The following is a 24,320-nucleotide window of genomic DNA, read 5'->3' as shown; positions in this document are numbered from 1 at the left end:
TCAGAAGGAAACTTATTTTTTATTTATAAAACGTTTGTTAGAATTGCTTTCGCACAGTCACAGAAAACACAGAAACGTAAATTTACAATTGCAACCAACTCTACCATAAGGATAAAAATTTAACTGTTTGCGTTAACTACTCGATAAGAGTAGCACCTGTCAAAAAGTAAAAATATATTTATTTTAAAAATTAAACCGTATGCTTGTCAAGAGAATAAAATGTTACAAGGCTTTGGGCTACACATGATTGAAGAAAAACCTTTTAAACGCAAATAAATTTAGAAGGAAATGTATTTTTTATTTATAAAACGTTTGTAAGAATTGCTTTAGCAGTAACAGAAAACACAGAAATGTAAATTTACAATTGCAAGGAACTTTACCAAGAGGATAAAAATGTAACTGTAAACGTTAACTACTTAACTTAAGAGGAGCACCTGTCAACTAATTTTAACGTTATTTTAAATATATATTTCTCTTAAAAAAATTTACCATATGCTTCTCAAGAGAAAAAAAGTTACAAGGCAAATGAGGTACATGTCAAATGACGTTCTATCTCGAAAAATCTCGAAAAAAATAAAACAAAAACTTTGAAGGTTTTTATCAATGTGGCAATAAACAGTCATCGAAATGAAGTCATCAGAATAATTTTCAATCAACGAGACAGAGATATGAAGACAATCAATCAGAGACGATAACAGTTTGTTGACAATAATGCACTCTATAATAGAATATATACATATACATATTTAATTTATTTACTAATAGATCCGAACCAGAATCCTCGTTGCATAGGTTACTTAGACAACTCATTTAACAAGGACAGCAAATATTTTAATTTTCATGCTTACTAACTGCACTATCCGAACTAGAATAATAAAATGGATAATAAAATATTTATAAAACACGTATATTTGAAACAAGGAAACATTATCGGATTGAATTTTTTTAGATTCGTTCTATGTGTATTTTTTGATGAATATGTATCAAATATAAAAAAATCAATGATTGAACCAATCTACCAAACTAAATTAAGCTAAGTCACACGATGCAGTTTGTGTTAAAGAACGAAATATTTGCACTTTTCCTGACAAATGATTAATACTTTTAAGACTAAAGGGTATATATATATGACCATATGGAGAATATATATCAGTTGCCGCCAGTGTGCATGTGGGATGCTGACGTCAGAGGCTCCGCATGAGCGGCAGGCATGCAGCTTGTTTAATTAAATTTGCAAAGTATTTTTCTTGCAGTTAATTCTGTCAACAGCATTGCACTATGACGGCGACAATGAGAATCTGGACGAGAATGAGGATGAGGATGCTGGATAAGTTGCAGCAGCAACAGCCAGGACATGCCCATAAGCGCAGTTTCCGCTTGGTACCTGGCCGCCAGCGCCGGAAAGTAGGCTACACGGCAGTCAGTAGGTCACACAGGCCTGAGAGCAGCAGCAGCTGCTGCTGTCAATGAGTTCGCCCGCAGCCTGAGAAGTCAGCGGAACGGAACGCGGAACGCACAGACCCGCATCCGCAGCACTTGCAACACCCACGAGAACGCGAGGACTAGCCAAGCCTGTTGCCCTAGGCAGCGTTCTCTGCGCTGTTCGTTATGTTTTTTTTTAAATCCTTGAGTTTTCTTGGAATTTTTGTAATTTCGGCGCTGCTGTTAACCTTTTTACCATGACTTCATATTTATGCCAAAAAATGTTTATTAAATATTTTGTTTTATGCTAGCGAAAAGTTGTCTTGCCAACAACGTTCTAGACAACTTTATTAATTATTCTTTATCATATGAACGCGGGGCTTTAAATTTGACAAGTAATTGAAGGCACTCGAATATCCGTGGGACGCGAGATTAAATATTTTTGAAAATATATCTGTTTTTCCTGACGGAATGATTGATTGGCATTTTACTGAGTACCTTACGATATATGAGTAAAGTTTTAAGCTGGGGTTTTAAAAAGGTTGCTTGTATAAAATCAATCATTAATCAATAATTATGTGTTTGACCCTTTTTGTTAAATGCACCCCTTCTTCTACATGAACATTTTTTGGAGAAATTTGTTGCCTCCAAAAATTAATAATTACGTATTTTATCTAATTAAAAAAAGGTTGAAAAAGCTGATTTTATATTTAATGATTTAATGTATTTGCAATATAATAAAAAAAATAATAATAATAAAAATAATAATAATAATAATAATAATAATAATAATAATAACAATAATAATAATAATAATAATAATAATAATAATAATAATAATAATAATAATAATAATAATAATAATAATAATAATAATAATAATAATAATAATAATAATAATAATAATAATAATAAAAATAATAATAATAATAATAATAATAATAATAATAATAATAATAATAATAATAATAATAATAATAATAATAATACTAATAATAATAATAATAATAATAATAATATAATGCAACTCCACTTACCTAGTGTAAAACAACTAAGTTAGGTTAGGGATTTGTATTAAGTTATGTGAAGGCTAAGTACTGTTATGTTAGGTTAGCTAAAGTGAGGTTAATTGTGAGGTTATGACAGCTAAGAGTTGGTAAAGGCAAAGCTTTATGACGTTTGTGAGGTTAGGGAAGATTTGCTGATGTTAGATGAGGTGAGTTAAAGAGACCTTAAGATGAGTTGAAGTTAAAGGAGTATAAATGCGAGAATTAAGGTTTGCTCAAATAATGTTAGGTTAGATTATGTGAGTTTAGTTGAGAGTTTGTGAGGTTATGTGCGGTCAGTTAAAGAGACCTTAAGGTAAAGGTAGGTAGAGTTTAAGTCAATAAAGTCAATAAGGTTAAGTTACTGACAGTTTTAAGGAGCTTCTATGCGCTTGTAGAACAAAATGCCGGTAGACTATTTGGATTTGCTATCAAATAATGACAGCCATGGTAAATTAAAACGATACAAAATGTTCTTTTGCCAGCGTTGAGTTCTCGGAGTCTTAGTCAGACGCCCTAAGCAGTACCCTCAGCCGGGATATAATTATTAAGAACTATTAGTCCATATGTGTTTAGTGTCTGCTGCATTCTTAATGTGCTTTGTGCTTTGTGCTTTATTAAAATTGCTCCGTTTAAATGATGTTTGCAATGATGCGAACAATATAATTTTACTATTATTGCTAGTCATTTTGGAATTATCAGATTAAATATTCATATTGCGCATACGCCTCGTTGCACCAGAGACGACGCATTCGCAATTTTGATTACCAATTCCAAGCGACAGCAAATTCGTTTTCTTTTTTTTTTTTTTAAATTACACGCCACAACGAGCGCTGACTACCAAAGCAAATTACAGACACAGTTGAACTTTAGTTGCAGCACAAGTGAACCCCATTAGAGACATCCTACCCCTATCCAAATACACACACACACACACACACGAGCTACACGTCTGGGGTTTTTGTAGGGTCGTAAACCTCAGGACGTGCACAATTGTAGTTTATGCTTTAATTCCTGTTGGCCAACATTGGCGCCAAAGTTGTGTGCGTGTTTTATGGCCACGGCAGATCTGTGGCAACAGACTGAGCCTTAATTACATTGGACGTTTCAATCAGTCGCATTCCCAGACTCTATATATACTATATGACTGCAAAAGTGCAGCGGTGCCGTCAAGTGACTGGGCTGTTTGACTTGCAGCGGTTTGGGTCTCCTGGCATCCTTGAGATACACAGTCGTAACTCAATTACAGGATAACAGCGCAAAACGGATTTCGGAACGGCTTCGAATCGCGCACGTGTCACCCATAAAAAATTTGATAAATGCATAAGGACTTGTCTTCTACTACTTCTACTACTACTACTACTACACTCGTCTTGAGAGTCCTTTGCAGTTGGCACTCTTGACTATGTTGTGTTTATGTCTCGGTGCCGCATAAAAAGTGACAAAAGTTGACAACACCGAAAAGTTTTTTGTGTCTCCCACTGGGTCGAGCGAAATGAATGGTTTTAGGCAAGTCCCCAGCCAATCTAAGGACCCATAAATTAAACCTTTTTTTGCCCCCACCAGCCAAGGCAAGCACAAAACTACACAAAATGTATCAACGCATTAAAAACAAACTAACAACTAAGTTTTTTTTTTAGTTGTCAAACTAATAAAAAACATTTGGTAAACAATAAAAAGCGAAGTATATATACGCTTTCTTAACTTTAAAAACTTTCTCATCAAACCTCAGTTGATCCCGACTATAGTATTAAAAACAAGAAACAAACGTAGGAAACTCATAAAGTCAAAGGAATCGAACACCTAAAGCTACATTTATGACTGCACCATTATTAAAAGTAATTGAGAAACATTTGAGTATTAATAACTATTTAAAGTATATATGTTCAATGGGACAATAAACTTAATATATTGTATTTGAAGTTAACACATTAATACCTAGCTTGCACTCAACGATATTGATTATTACTTAGAATATTTCCGATATGATGACAATCATTTTTGATTCAATACTTAGTACGTGTAAAATTATATGGCTCGTTATGAAGTATTGGCAATAACTATCGATGCTGTAAACACAATCGATAAATATTAAGCAATTTATATTGCTTAGGTCAATTGTATTACTTATTATTTGCTATCGATAAGTATAAATTATTTGTCGTTTGATCTTGATTTCCCTTTGTTTTTATTGTTGTGTAGGTCGTATAATTTCATGTGAACAGAATATATAATAATTTTAAGGCAGACTCAGCTATTGACCTTTTCTTAAAATTACTTAAAATAATTCAAAGATAAATGTCAATATAAAGGTCAAGTGCCACTTTGCAAATTCAAATTAAATACAACTGCCCTGCTTTTATATCGTTTTATATTTTAATAAACGGTAAATAAATATTTCTACTATGAAAATCCAAAGCTTAGCGTTTCTTTACACTGAAAAATGCACAATTTATTTAAATATTTGTACGATGTGCGTTTAAATCAACACATAAATTAAATGGATATCGAAAAATAGTTAAATTTTCATTTTACTGTTAAGGGTTGTTTATTTGCATGTGAGTGTTAAATGTATTAAATTGTCAACATTCTTTATAGCAAAGCTATGTGTTAAAGTATTTGGATAATATAGTTAAATAATGCGTTTTTTTTTTAAAGCAATAAATTCTTTAATTAATTCATAATATTTGTCTTTTTATCTAAATGATATGAAAATAAGCAAACTCTATTTTTTGCTATGTTATTGGGAAACTCTAAAGCTTTATACATTGCGTAAACGTTATTATCAGTACGCTAAATAGGAAAAATTCAACAAATTAAAATGTGGTTTTACAACATAATTAATTGATTTAATGTTAAATCAAATGTCAAGAGATTCGCCCATGCCATGTTCAATGATGTGAAAAACTAAGCTCTCGAGGCATTGGCAAAACTATCTATATTTTTAATTCTAAATATTTAAAGCAAAAAAGTTCAGTTTCGCTCAAATTGATCCACTTTACCAAACACAATGAGCAGATGAATCATTGATATCCCTAAACCCCATTTCGAAACGTTCTTGGCGTATGTTATCTTTGTCGAAAACAATTGAAAGTTACATTTCTCGACTCCGGGTATAAAGGGCATCGCAAGCCCCATATACATTGAGACTGACATAGGGGGGACTATCTACCGTTGAGCTGATTTAGTTTATAGCTCCCTGGACAGCACACACAACGGGAAACCAAAAGAAAAGCGTATGAAGCACAGTTAGGCGCATTAAAGTTTGGCCGAAAAACAAAGACAGCCCACAAAATGAAGCAACAAAGTTGGCTAAACAGAAGCTAGAGATAAGACTGGTTACCTCGTCCAGTGGGAGATGCTTTAATCCTTTAAGCAAAACTTGGGGCTGGCAGTATATGAAATCCGTTTGCGTGAAGCACTCGTAAGTATTTCGTAAATAATTTGTTGGTCACACTTTACCACACACACACGCACACACACAAACGCTCGACAGACTGTCTTCCAGTAATCCCAGCCACTTTGGGACCTGCACGTGTTCCGCGCACTACGCACTCCGCGACACTCGCTGGCTTATTAACACTCTTCAACTATTGCCCACTCGGTGGCCATCGCCAATAATTGTGGCCAGCGCGAAACGTTCTTTTGCTGGGCCCTCAAGTGCCGAGTTGTTCCTGCCGCACGCACGTCTAAATACGAACTGAACGCTAAACGCAGCCTGCCAAAAGGACATGCCATCAACTATATTATCGCTGCTGGCGCTGGCTCAATCGCTGCTCTCGTCGCGACACTTCAACTGACTAACGGGATGCTGCAACTTCAGGTTTGCTGAAACAGCGAGAGAGAGAGAGCGCACGCGAGAGAGTGAAAGCTTCATCCTCCGAGAAGGTGTCTCTCTCTGTGTGTGTGGTGAATAAAGCTCAACTCTACACTGAGCAATTTTAAAAGTAAGTTAACATTAAATTGAGCATTCAAATGAAATACTAAAACGTATTATTAACTTCTTTTAAAGTTCTTCATTGATTATCGAAAATAGGAAAAGAAAATAAATTTAAAAAACCTGGAAATTATTTAGACAATCATCGGAACGTTTTTAAACAAAATTAAACGAATTGCCAATGTTCAGCTAAACTCACAATGGGATGCTCTTGAATCTAGTGTATCCTGATTTTTAAGACATGATACGAAACAATGGTGAGCGGAATTCATCAATTTTGTTGGGATATTTTGGAAAAATAAAGAACAATAAAATAGCTTCCTAATTAACCCAGATAACTTTGATTTAAAGAGCTGACGCTCTGGCATACGATGTCGCTTGATACAATGAGCCAAATATTTAGTGAGACATTTTGAAATATATTATAATAAGTTAATATATGGTTTGCAAATTTAGATACAAACTAAAGCAGGGGCAATCTCATGTTCTATTAAACACATTTTGATGTATTAAAATGCAAATTTTAAAAATTAACTTTTAAAAAAAGTGGAAAAATAATTCATATCATATGCCATTTATACCATTATTAACAAACTTATGGGCTTTTGGATTATTAAATAGTAATAATAGAAATAGTTAATAAGTTAAATTAAATAGTAAAGGAAATATTATTGATATGTTTTAATCAAATAATTAATAAATTAATTATGAGCATTTGAAATATTAAAATATGAATGATTCTAAACTTTAATTTAAATTTTGGTAAGACGCATACTGTAAAATTAAGACCTAATTACAGATTTGGTATAAAAAAAATCCCATTACATTACGCTTACGGCAAAGACAATTTAAAAAAAAAAACCCATCAGATTGTAGCAAAAGAATGGAATGAGTGTTGAAAAACATGTACAAATATGTAAATAAGGTAGTTCTGCAAACATAGTGAGCACTTTACATACAGCTGTAAAAGCAAACCAATCAAAAAGAACACCACAAAAAGTTACACATTGTGATATGCAGGCTGGTTTTATTCGCAATGCGACAACTTTTAATAAATGCGGACAGACGGAGTAGACATCACACGCAGCAGTGGCAGTAGAGGCAACACACGGTCTGACGACAAAATATGCGAATCCAATCAAATATGATGCTTGGGACGGAAGCGGCGGCGGTTTCTTACAGCGTTTTTAACATGCGGCCAATCAGCGTAGATAAACAGAGCTCTGTTAAGCATTAACATTGCTCGCCGGCCAATGTCAACAGTCGTGGTGGCAAAACAAGTGCATGTAATTAAAGCAACAGACCGGTAAAACGAAGCACCGGCGCTCTCTTGCTCGTTCGCTCTCTCGCCCAGCTGACGATCGTGGGCAAAACGAGCGTGTGTCGTAACTTGAACTGTTATCAGCAGCGACGGCGACGGCGACTGAGGCAGTCTGAGCGCTTGACGGTGGCAATAAAAAAAGGCTAAAACAATTTGAGTTTTAGCGCGTTTTGGAATCTTCAAAAACGCCTTTGTTGCATTCAAATTGAGTTAGTTGCGATTTTAACGGCGACTCGCGCGCATTCATCGCGGTCACACAAAGTTGGCAGTGAAGTACATTCAGCTCCATCCTTTGCTGTATGCCAGTCAGTGCTTGTCAAACTGTACAACCATAATTATAACGAAGAGCAGCTTATATAAAACCGTTCATTGCCATTGCTCTAATCTAGTGCAATAAAACTGTTGTCGTCTACGCTTAACGAATGTTACGAGATCTAATTGTTGTTATTATAATTATTTCCCTTTTGACGTGATAAGTAAAAGTTTTACAATTTCGGCTAGCCAACCGAGTCCAGAGAGCAAATGCATACTATATTTGTCTGTGACTCGTAAACGTTTTATACACCATGGACGCACTTAAAAGAACAAGTAAGCTAATCCGTAGATGAGTGTAGCAGACTTGCAGATGCCCTGCACAAAATTACAGATCAGTCTGTGTTATTCATCATATTGTCATTGGATTTTCGACATGCGTCACTAAAAATAGCATTTATGCTTTTATTATCTTATTGTTATTATAAAAAAAAAGACTAAAGCGAAATTAACCTGAATATCAAAAGAACAGCTGTAGTTGTATTTCACGTTTAGAGACAATAGATAAAAATAATTCATTTCATCATTCAGTGAGGTTATTTCATGAGTTCCACTTAAAAATCAGATTTAAATACAATCACTTTTAAAGAATAAAGGAACTTTTTAGCTTTCCAAAATTCATTAAGTGTTAAATAATTAAAATATGTTAAAATTTCATATCGAATTTCCCCTATGTTGGATTCAAAGCATAAATAAAACATTAAATGTATAAAGAACAAAAGCATCAATAAAATATGAAATAAATAAATATAAATATTATTTAAATTCGACTCGTTATGATATTAACATCTCCAAATCTCCAGATAATATTATTTAAATATGCATATAAACTATATGAAACTACAATAAGCTGTTTATTTTGTGGATCATCAAATTGGTAAAGTTTTTTATTCTTTATAAAACAAACCTAAGTTGGATTTTCAAACGGAAAAATTTCAAAAGAACATTCGACTTATTTATATAAATCACGGGTTAATAGCTTCGAATAATTTTTTGATAAAGCATTCAATAACCAAATTTCAATTTGAATAAACATAAAAGAATCCAGATACGCCAAAAACTGGTAACAAATTATTAAGCTGCCTCGAGGTCGGCACGTAACTTGGCTTACAATTAATTACCAGTAGTCGAGGCCTTCAACATAATGTTAAAGTTGGAGTTATTTTTTGTATTTTTGTTTTGCTCTTGAATTTCCATTGATTACCGCTAACAATCACAAAGAGTCTAAAGAGGTGTTCCTCTTCATTCTTCATGTTGAATGTGGCTAAAAACCGGATTTGCGGCACGGTGTTTCCCTCAACATGGACCAAATGAACCAGCTCTTAATTGGGCAATGAAAGACACGGATTTCCCAAGAATAAACAAGCGGAACTTCAAGTTATAACGTCACAAGTATGCTAAATAAAGGTCGACCAGCGAATACCCTGCAATCAGTCTAAATCTGTTTGTTATAATATGAATATTACATTTTTTAAATTCATTCTTATTGAATACCCTGCAATCAGTCTAAATCTGTTTTCTATAATGTGAATATAATATGAATATAATAGGGTATTCTATAAGAATGAATTGAAAAAATGTAATATTCATATTATAACAAACATAAATCCCTGCAATCAGTCCAGCTCTGTTTGTTATAATATTCATTTTATTATATTCATATTATTATATCATATTATAATATTCATATTATAGCAAACAGAACTGGACTGATTGCAGGGTATTATGTTTGTTATAACATGAATATTACATTTTTTATATTATAACATATTATAACAAAAAGATTAGACTGATTATAACAAACAGAACTAGACTGATTGCAGGGTATTCTATAAAAATGAGTTTAAATAATTTAAGACAATTCAATTGCCATAATTCTTGGATGCGAACACTTTATTGTTTTAAGGCTTAGGGTAGAAGAGAGCCCACTCGACTACTCAATTAGTTGTAATTTATTCTCCGAAGTTCGTCCTCAGTTTATATATTTAAATATTAATACTTCACAGAGACCTTTCCTTTTTAATAATTAATATGCAAGTCATCATTAAAGAGTTTCTTAGGGTATAGAATGCGTGCGCTTGGGGATTTCCCGTCAATCTACCCGGACTAAGCAACCCGTTCCTAAAAATAGCCAACCTCAACATGCATTCACACACATGAATATAAATATATAAATCGCATTTTACACATCGTTAAGCAGCTTAAAATCTTCCACTCTTCGCCCCAGTCCGAGCTCTGTGTATCGTATTTATTTCTCAACCTAGCTCAACAAAACTCGCAGCAGGCCAATAAAAAATGCGGCCAACTGACGGATCTGAATAATTGAAATGCCGCATTGTACAAATTAACGGAGCAAAAATAGACACAAAAAAATACAAAAATAAACAAATCATCAATAAATCAAAATTAAACCTGCACTGAACACAATACGCACATAATTACACATAAACAAATACATATAAATGTAAAATTTAAAGATGCTGACAAATTGTGTTATGCAAGTTTGTTCGACTTAATATATGATCCGGGAAATGAGGTAGCTTCAAAGCTCTACAATTTGCATAACTTTTGTCATCATACCAAGAAGCAATTGGTTTTGCCGAAGCTTAGATACTCTTACATCAGCTCATTGTGCGTGTTATTTGATTATTTTGACTTGGAGACAACCAACTTGCACTGATATCCGAATTCGAGACCCTGACTAATTTATGTTGTTGGTTACCTCACAAAGGCCCAAAGAAAATGTTATAAATATTTCCCTATGTTTGACTGTTTATTTCTTTAACAACAGGATATATGATATAGGAATCAAGGCTGCAAAAAGCTTCAAACCAGGAATTCCAATTTATTTTCCGCAAACTGAACAATTTAAAAAAAAAATTAACAACTTAAAAAAAAACTGATTCCTTTTAAAATGTTTGATTGAAAAACAAGCAATAAATATGAGTATAAAAAATTATATTTATATTGTCTCATCCTAAGGTCAATATTATTCATATAACTTTTGGATTAGGTTTGGGTCCCCTCAAAATAAATTGTTGTTTGTTTAAGAATTTTCATGGGCAAGGTTTTTTATCTTTTAAAATTGTTCTTTTTTCCATTAATATTATTTTGTTAAATATGTATTTACTTAAGCTTAAATTGGGCATAACTGTGTAATTTTCACTTGTCTGTTCGCTTATGTCAAATTAAATATATCACAACAAATTGTTTGTATTTATCCAATTATTATAAGACATAGAATTAAATTTAACAACTGACAAATAGCGCAGGTAAATGTGTAACTGCTTTTTAGCAATGTGTGTGATTAGGCCAGGACGTTCCCAACAATTTAAGTGTAACAAATCTGTCCCTTTCATCGTTGAGCTCATTTAGATAATATTCTAAAATCATTTCCGATCTGCATTTAGCACAAGAATTCGATTTAATATGGTTTCACTTGTCAACAAGTACACTCATAAATAGAAATTTTCCATTTTCCCCGTATTTGGTGTATTATTCATCAATCTTAACCTGCGTCATTAGTTTAAATTGCAGGGAATTCACGTGTGCGGTCAGCCAAAACATCATCCAGATAGTATGCATATAGACGATCTGCCTTGGCTGGTTTATAGTGGAGCGCATATGTGATTTCCAAAAAATGTTAGCACAAACACATCAAAAGGTGTGAATTACAGGTAATGCCCATATTGGTCATATTCACTTTTTACAGTGTGCTTTTTTTTGTTTTGTTATTTTATTAATTTAAGACAATGATCGAGAAGTCACCCACAAATCAGCCAACGTGACTTTTGGAGTATTTATTTGTAGTTAAAACTCAAAATCAACATGTTAATCAAAATGATTGCCTGTCACTTCAATAAACAATTGAAGGCGCTTAATTAAGCATTTAGTCACGGTTGAAAGGAAAAATCACAAACAGTTCACCAAGCTGCACAGAGATAATCAAGTCAATTGCTCATTAAATGCAGGTACTTTTAATACCCTTCACATATGAAAACGAACGACAGGGTATTTGAATCTTAACTCTAGTCAAGTAACTGATCATGTTAATAATCATGAATATAGGAAACAACTTCAAGAAACTTTTTTTATATAGTTTTAAATATTCACACCTAAATAATTTTAAGAAAATGCTAATGTGCTTAGAAAGCAAATCAAAGTTGACAAAAATATATAAAATGTATAGTTTAATGCTATCTCTCTCCGACTTTCACCTTCAGATACATAATTTATATAAATATAATGCATTTAAAGAAACCAAAAACTTGATACAGGGTATCTGCCATTCATCACTCTATTTTCAAATTAGTTCTCCTTGAATAACAAATATTGTTCAACTCTTTGATGACTGTTTCAACACCTCACGCCGTTCAGAAAGTTCTAGTTCCGGGTATGAAGAGAAACAAATCGTACATTGATTAATTACTAGCCGTCGCAATAGGCCACAACTGGGCTTTACACTAGTTTACATTTATATAGTATCGAAAAAAATGTAATGAGCATGGCTACACAAAATTCCAGTGTCAAAAGGTGAAATACTTAAGTCAAAATCAGACAGTCAACATGTAATTTGAATGAGTAGACGGCTGAATTAATATTTAATTGCCGTCAATTAGTTTAATCTTAACAATCATTCAACTAGAAACTACGATATTGGTATTTGAGAAAAACAGAAAACTATTCAAATGAGATATGTAAAAATGCAGATATAGTAGCTAGTATTAGGGACTGTTCTACTTAGCACAAATTTGCATCTCGATTTTGTGCATTGATTAACATACAAATTATTCATTTTACTTTTATTAATATATGTATATTAGTTTGTGCAATCTTTACAATTAATCGACCGGAACCGGACAAATTTGCATTTCAAAAAAATTATTATTTTAAGAAAAATTATGGAAATCTCTTAAAGTTTTACAGAATAAATGAGTGGAAGCGAAACTGAATTTATATCAAAAACAAAGGACAGTGTTGTAAAGTTTCAAAAGTATGTTCATAATATGCATATACTAAGTGTGTTTGTTTTTGGCCAAAATGAAGAGCCAGTTAAATTCCAATTAACGGAAGTGCGTAGTAGCCAGCCCAAGGCATCAATCTTTAAGTCACTTTAAGTGTTGCCAACTAAATAGGTGCCAGCGTCCCCAAAGAGGGAAAAGGAAGGCAAATTCCTAATCCAATTTTTATGTTTACTTGTTGTTCTCGGTTTTTTTTTTTTTTTATATTTCGTATTTCGTCCACTTTCCTTTTCATAATTTATGCGTCGCTTCTTGATATGCTTTGTGTGCTTAGAGAAAAGCTTGGGCATCTTCTAGTGGGCAATGTTTGGTCCACCACCAGTTGCCAGTTGCCATTTGCAGCTCCATCTCCGGCTTGGGCTGGGTCTTATAACCGCCCATAGATGTACGTGACGGTTGCCATGCGAGCATGTGTGTGTGTATGTTTTTGAAGAACAGAGTGCTAATTAATTAAATTTGTACGTGCATTGCGTGTGGGCCAAACTGACTTGCTGACTTGCTGGCCATGTGCTGATAGAGCCTACAATTGCCTAGCATCTAGCTGGGCCAACTGGGCATATGGGCTCATATACATATACACGCATTAACTGGCAACAGTAAATCATACTTAAACACAAATACAATATATGTCTGTTTGGATCTGATGATACCCAACTCTGTCAATAATAAATATTTGGCCACATGTGTTGAATCGCGTGCATCTTGGCCAAGTCAAAAAAAGTAATGATTGGCATTCGCTTCAAGGCCAAATTAAGTAAAGAATTGATGTATAGGAAATACTAGGTAATTTCTGTGTTTAATTTTAATAACATATCAATTTCTGGTGCGCCGAAACTTTAAGACCCTACAAAATAAAAACCTGCTGAAGTTTCGCATAGCATCATTCCAAAAATTAAAAAATTTATATATAAAGCTTTAATAAATAATTATGAAAACTTTTGTTTTAATTTGTACGATAGGGTTCCATCCATTAAAATTATTTGCATTTAAGAATAACATCTGGATTTGAATCAATTAAAATACAAGCGAGAAATGTAAATAACGAATTGCATCAATATATTTTACTGTACTGTTCAAAAAAAATGTTTTATCATGTAATAAAACATAGAAACATTTTTATTGTTTATTGCAGGTAGTTAAAAACATTTATCATATTATTCAAGTTCATAATTATAAAATTATGTGCCATAAAAATTCTAGGAAAACTTGTAGATTATTTATCGACTATAATTACATACAGGTTCACCAATACTAATCGCTAACATTTTTAGTTTGATTTGCAGCCAATTGGAATTCAAACGGCAAGAAAACAACAATAGCTGCTAAGATACAATTTCCGCAAACTATTTTTTAGTAAACGATAAACAACGGCACCAACAAAAACAAAAACAAGCGCAACAACCGCAAGTGAAATAAACGTACATCATAATTATGCCAAAATGAGCGCCGTAGCAACAACAAAAACAACGGAAAGACAACATAATTTTATGAAAAGCTATTACAGCCGGAGAAACACCATGCGGAGTAACAGTCGCCTCGTCTTAACAGCGCATCTACTGTTAGCCATTGGCCTTCTGCTGCTGGAATGGCCTGTGAGCGATGCCAGCGGTCTGAGAGCTGTTAACGAGTCTACAGGTAAGTTGCTGATCAGTTAGCTGTATTAATATAATGTTAATCTGCTGAGTATGAAGAGTGCAATTGGCGATAATTATTTGCTAGCGTAACAGGAGACGATCAGCAACAGATTTATCAGTGATACTGTTGCTAAGTTGCTAAGGTCTGCTGCAGTTAGTGCTGTTAAATTAGCAGTTGCTTGAAAACTGTAAGGCAGCTAACAGTTAAGTTGCTTATTGTTGTAGGCGTAGGTCAGATATTAAATGTTAATTTTAACAAAATTAAAAATTCAATAATAAATATTCACAATTACAATTAAACAAGCAAAATAAGAATAATAGGACGAACAATTGAAAGAACTTCAAATTAAAAACGCCACAGCCAACGAGACTGCAATCTGTTGCTGTTAAATTTCTGTTAACATTTCACCAATGATTTCAAAACTGTAAAAGAAGCAACAGGTGTATTTGTTGTGGGCAGAAATGCTCAATTAACATCTTAACTACAAGCCAAAACACAAACGTTGGGCGTGTGAAAAAAGCCAACAAACAATTAACAGTTTTTAGCTGCTGCTGCTGATGCTGACCTTGGCCAATATTGACGGTCTTAGCATAAATGTAAATTGCAAACAATGCAAATAATGATTGGCCCAGACTTGGTCGATCGCATGCGAATTTGCGTAAGTACTTACATACTTACATATCAAATACGAAGTGCTAAAGCAATCATAATAATGGCCATAACGAGCGCATGAATGTGTTAACATGTACAGTCAATAAAATCGCCGTTTGTGGCCGACGCACAAGCAACACGGGCTGACCGAGTAAGTGTTGTAAAAGTCGTATTTATGTACATGCATATATGTATGTACTTAATTTATATGCCAAACATCAGCTAATATTGTCCGTTAATGAATGCATATATATTTTTTATTTATTTCTTATTATTTTTGCTTCTCTTCAAGTACACTAAGAGATAAGCCCAAAAGCAACAGAAATAAATTAAAATGGGGCTTTTAATACTAATTATAATTAAAACAAAAAAAATAATTAGTTAAAAAAAATTGCTGCTTAAATCTAAAAAATACTTTTGACGATAGAAGACCGACTAGAAGACCGCCCTGTACACTTTTTCGAAAATAATTTTTCATTAATTTTCTTGCTCAATTAAGTAAGCGGGCTTGAGGTCAATGTTGGTTATAACGATAAACAACAAGGTATAAACATGTTGTCTGTATGGATATTTCAAGAACCTCCCGGTTCTATCATCAGCAGACTTTGTTCTCAGTCTCAATTTTGATAAATATTACTATTAATTATTTATTAATGGTTGACAAAACGAGTGTCAATCTAAATCCTAAGTCTTAAGTCCGAAACTATAACCACTTGTGAATTATAAGCAACGAAAAGTGTCAATTGTATCGTATTATTAACTTTAAAATATACAAAGTAAACGAGCCCTAATATCAAATTTAAGGTCTTATTCTTAAAGAACATTCATTTCGTACACCTTGAGCGAAAATATCCACTTCTGTTTGCTGTAAACATATTCGTAGCCAATTTTTATTGATAAAAATCCATAAAAAAATCCATATAATGCAAGACGCTCTGACAAACAGTTTTGCTTTACAATACCTGAAGAGTCTTAAATCTTGCAAGCAGGTACGTGCTTATCAAATTGCGAATCATTAAATCCTGATATCATGTGTGCGGTCGTAAACTTAATGATGCTTTAATGTATAAATATTTTTATAGCATTGCAGGTTGCGAAATTGATTTTCCAATTAAAAGATTGCTTTGGCCAACACACAAAACTTTTCGACTGTCAAATACACGTTAGTTAAGCTTTGGAAAATCTATGTTAGTTTGCAACATTCGTTTAGAGTCATATTTTTGCAGAGAATCGCAGAGTCAGTCATTTGGCTTAAATTAAAGTGATTTTTTTTACAGCTTCTGAAATGTTGCTTGTATGTAAGCAATTATCATATTTTGCGTTGTTTGGTTAAATTAAGTCGTTTTTATAGCAAAGCTTTATTGGCCCAGCTGCGGCTTCTTTGTTGAAATGCTACAATAAAACAACTTTTCCAGACAGATAACCAACAAAGCGAAAATTCTATGGTGTAATTAGAAAATTTCCTAATTCTTAGGCTAACCAATTGTATATATCCTATAACCGTTCAAATGGTAAAATTGGCATAATTAGGTTGTAAAAATAAATAAAGATAAAGAGAGATTAAAAATAACTATTATGGCAAGATAGTGTACTTTAAAATACATATACTTCCGACTAGCAATTAGTCATAACTGCCCATTGATTCTTTCAGCTATTCTTTTAATTTAATTGTAAAGACTGTACTTTTGGAAAAAAATTATTTAAAATTCAGTTTTTATTGATCTATAATTATTGAATTATTGAATGGAACTGTTTAGCAAATTTTAATCGCTTGAAGCTTGTGACTATAACATTAAATTCTTTTTATTTAAATTCAAATACATATATGTAAACTTTATAATAAAAAAACTGATGTAGCTTATTACAGGGTACTTTCCAATCAAGCAAAGCGCACAAAAAACATTATTTGTGATACAGTTAAACAAATTTAAAACTGCGACTCGGTTCAAGCACCTTAGCAAATAATTAGCACGCATATTTGTTAAGTAACATGTAATAAACTAAGTACATGCCAAATCTCATTTGTAGTATATATATATTCAAATAAATTGAGCTTTAAACAACAAAAATTTACGCGCGTGATTCGGACAACAAAAATTAGCGCAAACAGCAAAAAGTTTTGTTGCTTAGCTTTTATTTACCTTGTTTTGTTTATCTTTCTGTGTGCTCTGTTTTATTAAACATTTATTATCGTACGTTAATCAAATAAACAATTCATGAAGAACACGTGCACGGCCAGCAATTCACTTGGGTAGACAAAAAGCTCATTGCTATGCGTAGCTGCGTGAAGTTGGCTGCGCTTTTGCTACCCAATTCAGTTGAAGAACGGAATCAATAGATCTCCGCTAAGATTCGAAAATTTTGCCTTCTAACAATATTTTTCAATTAAAGTAATTTTATCCTGATTTCAATGAATTTATAAGTAAATATATTAATTAGATTGATATAAAAATATCCAAAAAATATCAAATTTCACTAAGACCACCTAAAATTTAAAATAAAAAAAAACATATTTTATATTCTAGGTAGTCTATGAATATTATGCTTCTTTTAATTAATTAATTTCAATTAATCAATTTATATATATCTATACTTTTAAAGTATTCAGAGAATCCTTTTTCAATTATTCTTATTGTCAACAAATTTTCAAGCGTATTTTTATACTGGCACTAATTAAAAATTGCCCCACCTCATTTTTAATTGCAGTCAGCACATACTGTTTGTACCAGGAGCATAATAGTACCCATCAGAAGGAGCAGGGTGCTGTCTGGTTTGATGCACAGGACAATTGCTTGGTTTACACGTGCGCCGCAGGGGTCGGCGATGAGCCACAGGCACACATAGTCGTCACCCAGATTGATTGCAATGAGTTTTACTGTGATGTGGTTCGTATTTAATTAATTTTCAATTCTGATTTATGATCTAAGCAAGGTGGTCAGAGGGTGTTTAGAATTGTTATATGGCAAATATTTTTTGTATGACTTTAAGATCAAATATCAGCAGCGCGTTTTGACACTTAAATATAATTGATAAGTTAAACTTAACAAAATTTTAAAGAGTCACCGAACTGTTTGTTACACCTAATTACTAGTTTTAAGTTTTAAATATTTTGTAGGAATATAAATATTTATAGTTTAATTGAATTGCAAAAAAGATAGTTTGACCGCCTCAAACATTAACTCTGATCGGAAGATTAGCAGATCAGCAATTTGAAGTAAATGTTAACTTTGACAAGAAGAAGAGAAGATCTGAAGCTAAGATTTGTTGCATGTATAACTATCTGCCTATAACATACTAGTAGGGATATAAATAATAAAATGCAAATATTAAAATATTTAGACAGGAATATCAAGAAGCTCGCATCAAATTTATTATACGAATTAGATGCATTTAGCATTAGATCTGACTAACAGATAGCTCACAGATACAGACTTGATGATTTATAATGAAGGGATTGTTAGCTTTGACAGTAATATACGAACTGCTTGACAACAATTTAACAAGAATGTCTTTGATAGCTGTCTAAGCTAATGACTAAGACCTAAATTCAAGCGGATGTTAAGTTCTGACTGACACCTGAGCTTGTAGGATATATAGGCTTTATATTTTACTGAGTGTAGGAAGTATATTCCAAGACCTGTACTACAAAGTGTGATTGTAAATTTCAGGGCACCGAGCTGCGAAAAACATCGGGTAGCTGTTGCGGGGAATGCGTGCGCACCCATTGCCAGCACAACAATACCCTGTATGCGGTGGGCGAGTCCTGGCACAATGACGCCGACTGTACGCTACTCGAATGCGCTCGCCGGGACAATGGCGAAATTGCAATTAATAGCTACCAGCGCACCTGTCCACCAATCGACCCAAGTTGCCCGCCGGAGCGTATCTATAGGAATAGCTGTTGCTTCGTTTGTCGACCGTTGGCAGCGCCGCGCATCGAGGAACTGGCTGACATTGAGCAGACGCAGGATATCTGGACAGCCGAATGGTATCGCCAGCATCCGTGCGTGCGCGATTGCCAGGTGGATGCTGAGCCTATGACGTGCCCCTATACATTTGTCGTCGAGTGGTATCAGACCTTCTCGAAGGCCTGCTTCGACTGCCCGCTGAATCTGACGGACTGCTCGCGGCCGCACTGCATCATGGGCGATGGACTGGAGCGCAGCGTAACCGTTGTCAATCGCATGATGCCCGGGCCAGCCATAGAGGTGTGCGAGGGCGATCAAATTGTGGTCGATGTGAAGAACAATCTGCTGGGCGAGAGCACCACCATACACTGGCATGGACTGCATCAGAAGAAGACGCCCTATATGGATGGGGTGCCGCACATAACCCAGTGTCCCATTTCGCCACATGCCACCTTTCGCTATAGTTTTCCGGCTGACAACCCGGGCACACATTTCTGGCACTCACACACGGGCATGCAGCGTGGCGATGGCGTCTTTGGGTCGCTTATTATACGCCGCCCCAAGAACTCCGAGCCACATGGCGGCCTCTACGATTTTGATCTCAGCGAGCATGTGCTGGTTGTCCAGGATTGGATACACGATACGGGTGCCAGCATCTTTGCCTATCACCATCACTCACGCGGCGATAATAAGCCCCACAATATTCTCATCAATGGGCGTGGTCGTTACTACAATCGCATTTGGGCGGACATGAAGAGACAGCATCGCATGGCCGCAGAGGCGGTTCCCACGGAAGCTCCAACCGAAGCACACAAAATTATCAAACTAAATCCAACGAACTTAAACTTAACGGCAGCATCAAGCAAGGATCCTGTGCAGCCAGGTAAGCGAATCTGTGTTTAACTTCCGACTATGCCTCACATTTCTTAATTGTCTTAAAAGCTCTTAAATGAAGTCTAGTTGCCCACTAACCAATTAGAAGAATCCCAGACAAAGTATATGAAAAAAAAAGGAAAGGAAGATCTTTCTTTTCTTTTTTCATATATACCATAACAGAAACTCCTAAGTAATCGCCCTGCCAAATTTGGTGACTCTAGCTTGTAAGTCGACCACTATTATATATATATATATATATTATTGCAAAGGTACGCTCAGTCTGAGAATTTGTAATCCTTAAGTCGGTCTTAACAATGTTTTTGGCACAAAATTAGTTGACTAGACTGCTGTTGAATATCTGCCTAAATCGTGCAGGATTTTTTTCTACTTCGACCGATTATTGATTATCCTTTTACGATTGCGCCCCAAATTCATATATTCTTTGCAATGCCACATAAATCAGTTTAAACTCTCCTAACGGACACTCCTTTAAGGCGTGCACCCTCTTTATCCGGACATTCTTATCTCAAACCGCACTTTTTGAATGCAAAATTTAAAAATCAGGCTAATAAGCAGACTCAGACTAGTCAGTGGCTGTCCGCTCAAGAGAGTAATTACTGTAGTTTTTATACTACTAGCTTTCTACTACCCATCTCTGTTTATTTTAGCAACAAGTTCAAGGAGTCGGACCGAGTAAATTGCCTGTAAGCACCGACTCGGTCAGACTTGCTGATTCGATAAAAATCGACCTCTAGATAGTCACACTAAAAAAAACTCGCTTGGGCAGAAGTCTGCGTGCCAATTGTCGAGCTATCAGCTGTATGGCAGATTTTTCCAATTTATTTTTGTGTCCTACTGTCTGAACTAAGTTTAAGTGCAACGTTTTCTATACCCCTAATATCTCAAAAAAAAAAATGTATACTGATGCATATACAAACCGACGGACAGACAAGGCAATATGCTATTTTTACTTTTTGAAAGGAGCAGAAAAAATCTTTATGTCAATCTTTTTCAAACATATTTGGCTTAGCCTAATTTGGACGCAGCAAAGGACGGATTGATCTCAGTCAGAATTTCCCTTAGTTATTATATATCCCATGAGCTCCCATGAGCGAACCCATTAACTATTTGTCTATTGTTCTGCTTAAGCTTAGCTAAATCTTTTCCTAAATCTTTCTTCCATTCCAAATCAATAAAATCAAAATAGCTTCCAAAAGCCCTTCAGCAGCACCAACGCCACCAAGTCTGGTCAAATTGCTGTCCAATGACGCGCGACAGATGCAGATGCAGTTGCAGAGCAACAGCAGCAGAGCAAATGGCAGCGGGTCGTTGCCCGCTCCAGTTGTCCACTCGCGTCAGCGCCGCGGCAATCTGCAAGAGATACCATTGGAGCAGATACCACATCAGGTATATCATGTGCGGCGGGGCTTTCGGTATCGCTTTCGCATCGTGAACGCCGAGTATCTGAATTGCCCGATTGTGGTATCTGTGGATAATCACACGCTGACTGCCATCAACTCGGATGGCTATGATATTGAGGCCATGGAAGTGGGCTCCATAGTGACCTATTCGGGTGAACGTTTTGACTTTGTGCTGAATGCCAATCAGGAGGTGGGCAACTATTGGTTGCGTCTCAAGGGCCTCATGGACTGCAGCGAGAGATTCACTTCAGCCTTCCAGGTGGCCATATTAAGGTATGAAGGCGCTGCCGAAGGTGAGCCCAGCGCTGAGCTGGGCTATGCACACAATGCCACGGGCATTCAGCTGAATGTGATGAATCGTGGTCCCGGCTACACGGATACCAAGACGGTTGCCGAGATGAGGGCATTGCCCATATACGACAAGGTCTCCGGCATTGATGATGACACACTGAAGCCAGAGGCGGACTATAAGTTCTTTGTGTACTACGATTTCTATCGCAAGGATAATCCGGAATTCCATCACAGCGACTACTACGGCATGGACACGAATGTGACCAAGGATAATATATTGTATACGCCACAGCTGAATCACATTTCGCTCAAGTTTCCCGCGGTGGCACTGCTGCCACAACGCCATCAGCTGAGCGACGAGCTCTTCTGCAATGAGACAACACTCGCCCAGCAGGGCATCGACTGTCGGGAGCAGTTCTGCAAGTGCCATCATGTGCTGCAGGTGCCGCTGAATGCTGTCGTCGAGCTGATCATTGTGGACGAGGGCTTCACTTTCTATGCCAATCATCCGTTTCATTTGCATGGCAATGCGTTCCGAGTCATTGGACTGGAGCGTCTGGGCGAGAATGTGACCATCGAAATGGTGAGTGGGCTTGAGAAGAGAACTCTTTAATCTTCCTTGATAATGTTCATATAATCCCCATGCAGATCAAGCAGCTGGATCAGTTTAAGCTGCTCAAGCGCAACTTGATAAATCCTCCCGTCAAGGACACGGTCACAGTGCCCGATGGAGGCTATACGATCATACGCTTTGAGGCCTACAATCCGGGCTATTGGCTCTTCCACTGTCACATCGAATTCCATGCTGAAATCGGGATGGCCCTGGTTATTAAAGTGGGTGACGACGATAAAATGGTACCAGTGCCGCGCAATTTTCCCACCTGTGGTGATTATGTGCCCGATTCCCGTACGAATATGGAAACATCGCCCTCAGATGACATTACTGGCAGCCCAACGACCTCAGCGCCACCCACCAGAGACACATCAGCCAGAAACCTGGCAACGGGTTTGCCATTTATTATCCTCATGTTAACAATGCTACAGTTGGCGAGCATAAGTTGAGCGCAGAGCATAAAACCTAATGCTATCATGACACTTGTCCAGTTTTAAGTCACTTCTACGACATTTTCCCATAACTAAAGCCCTTTTACAATCACTTTAACATTGCCTTAAGTTCAATAGCTCACTATATCTGCATGTTAAAATATAACATTCAGTTTATCAACGTGTTAGTGATAAGTGTTAGTTAACGCGGTCTTTCAGTGTTGCCAGCTTGCAATGTTTAGCACACATGGCTTGCACTTTATGCCGGGCTGCTGTTTAATTGAGCAATCGCTTTATTTCGGCCTGTTAAAATTTGACATTCAGTTTACCAACATTTCACATTAGTGTTAGTTAGCGCGGTCTTTCAGTGTTGCCAGCTTGCAAAATCGATTGTAATTAGTTAGATGCGAATTTAAAATTTTCAATCGTTGCCAAACTTAACAACATGACGTTGCCACAATTTAAAACAATTTTTATCACTTCAAAAAGATTTAACCTTTTCTAAACCTATATATGGAATGCCTTTTCATATTCTCGGAGTATTTTCCAACCCCAGTATTCGTTTAATATGAAACTAGTGAAATACTCATTTGTATGCCCCGCACAATTAGATTAAGTCAATTTTATTATCTTGAACGAAATCATGATTTTCTGTGGCTCAAAATTTAGCTAGTTTCATTATATCAACATCTGTGATTGTCTAAAACGTTTCAGTAGCATTTAAGCGTATAAGAAATATGTTCAGAATTTGTAAATAAATTATGAAATTATTTAATTAATTTAATCGAAATCTTTTCAAATTATATTAGTAGCGGGTATACCCCGACCTTGCCCGTGGTATGTATAAAATAAATTCCCTCAAAGAACCTTCAAAATGAGTTTGAAACCGATCGGACGGTAGCCAATTTTCCACTGTTGCGGGCGAAACCATGAAACACGTATTCATTAAGTTCTTACTATACGTAGAGAGTTGAAAATAAGTTTAAAGCAAATCGGACAAAACATTATACTTCACCAAAAGAGTTTAGAATCGCACTTTCCACCAAGGAAGCTTTTTTTTTTGCGAAAAATGTGAATCATGTCTCAAATGATTTTTCATATTGATCACTCACCAAATCTTTGAGGAATGCATTTTTCGAAAAGTGTGAAACACCCCTCAAATGAATTTGAACAAAGAGATTTGAAAATGAGTTTAAGGCCAATCAGATGGTAAACAAAAAAGTTGCATACCAACGTTTTTCGCGATTTTTTCACACTTGCGGGTGGAATTTCCCGAAACCCCGTCTTTACGTGCACCTACATCACAAAAGGTAACTACAGTGAAAATTTCATCTTTTTAGCTCAAACGGTTTGGGATGTCAGTCAGTCGATCAGTCAGGACAAACAATTTGATATATAGAGATAATATTTAAAGATCTTATTCTGTTATTTGTCG

The 24,320-nt window shown here is 35.3% G+C and overlaps 2 protein-coding genes across 6 annotated transcripts in view; one reads left to right on the top strand and one right to left on the bottom strand.

Annotated features, from left to right (window-relative positions):
- Nucleotides 1-24,320, bottom strand: part of Shawl (Shaw-like) — a 94,625-nt gene that overhangs the window by 67,755 nt on the left and 2,550 nt on the right. Inside the window, exon 1 of one of the 4 annotated variants that reach the window (XM_064698117.1) lies at nucleotides 5,812-6,083. The exons of the other annotated variants lie outside the window; for them this stretch is intronic. The gene's annotated coding sequence lies outside the window, so the exon portion shown is untranslated. Of the gene's footprint in view, nucleotides 1-5,811; nucleotides 6,084-24,320 lie in introns of those variants that run through there. 4 annotated transcript variants of the gene reach the window in all.
- On the top strand, nucleotides 7,920-23,393 carry Mco1 (Multicopper oxidase 1). 2 transcript variants are annotated; one of them, XM_064697577.1, is made up of 6 exons: nucleotides 7,920-8,314; nucleotides 14,331-14,694; nucleotides 18,052-18,230; nucleotides 19,014-20,136; nucleotides 21,337-22,424; nucleotides 22,490-23,393. In XM_064697577.1, exons 2-6 carry the CDS (start codon nucleotides 14,499-14,501, stop codon nucleotides 22,901-22,903), a joined length of 3,000 nt encoding a protein of 999 aa, XP_064553647.1. In that variant the 5' UTR covers nucleotides 7,920-8,314; nucleotides 14,331-14,498; the 3' UTR covers nucleotides 22,904-23,393. The 2 variants fall into 2 exon arrangements, with proteins under 2 accessions (XP_064553647.1, XP_064553648.1); XM_064697578.1 differs by lacking the exon at nucleotides 7,920-8,314 and adding an exon at nucleotides 11,701-11,715.

The sequence above is a fragment of the Drosophila montana genome, unplaced genomic scaffold (assembly GCF_035044405.1).
Source record: "Drosophila montana isolate Dmon_TW-CO22-7 unplaced genomic scaffold, ASM3504440v1 contig_402_1, whole genome shotgun sequence".
Taxonomy (NCBI): domain Eukaryota; kingdom Metazoa; phylum Arthropoda; class Insecta; order Diptera; family Drosophilidae; genus Drosophila; species Drosophila montana.
The sequence above is the reverse complement of the archived record's forward strand: the minus strand, read 5'-3'. Positions and strand labels throughout refer to the sequence as shown.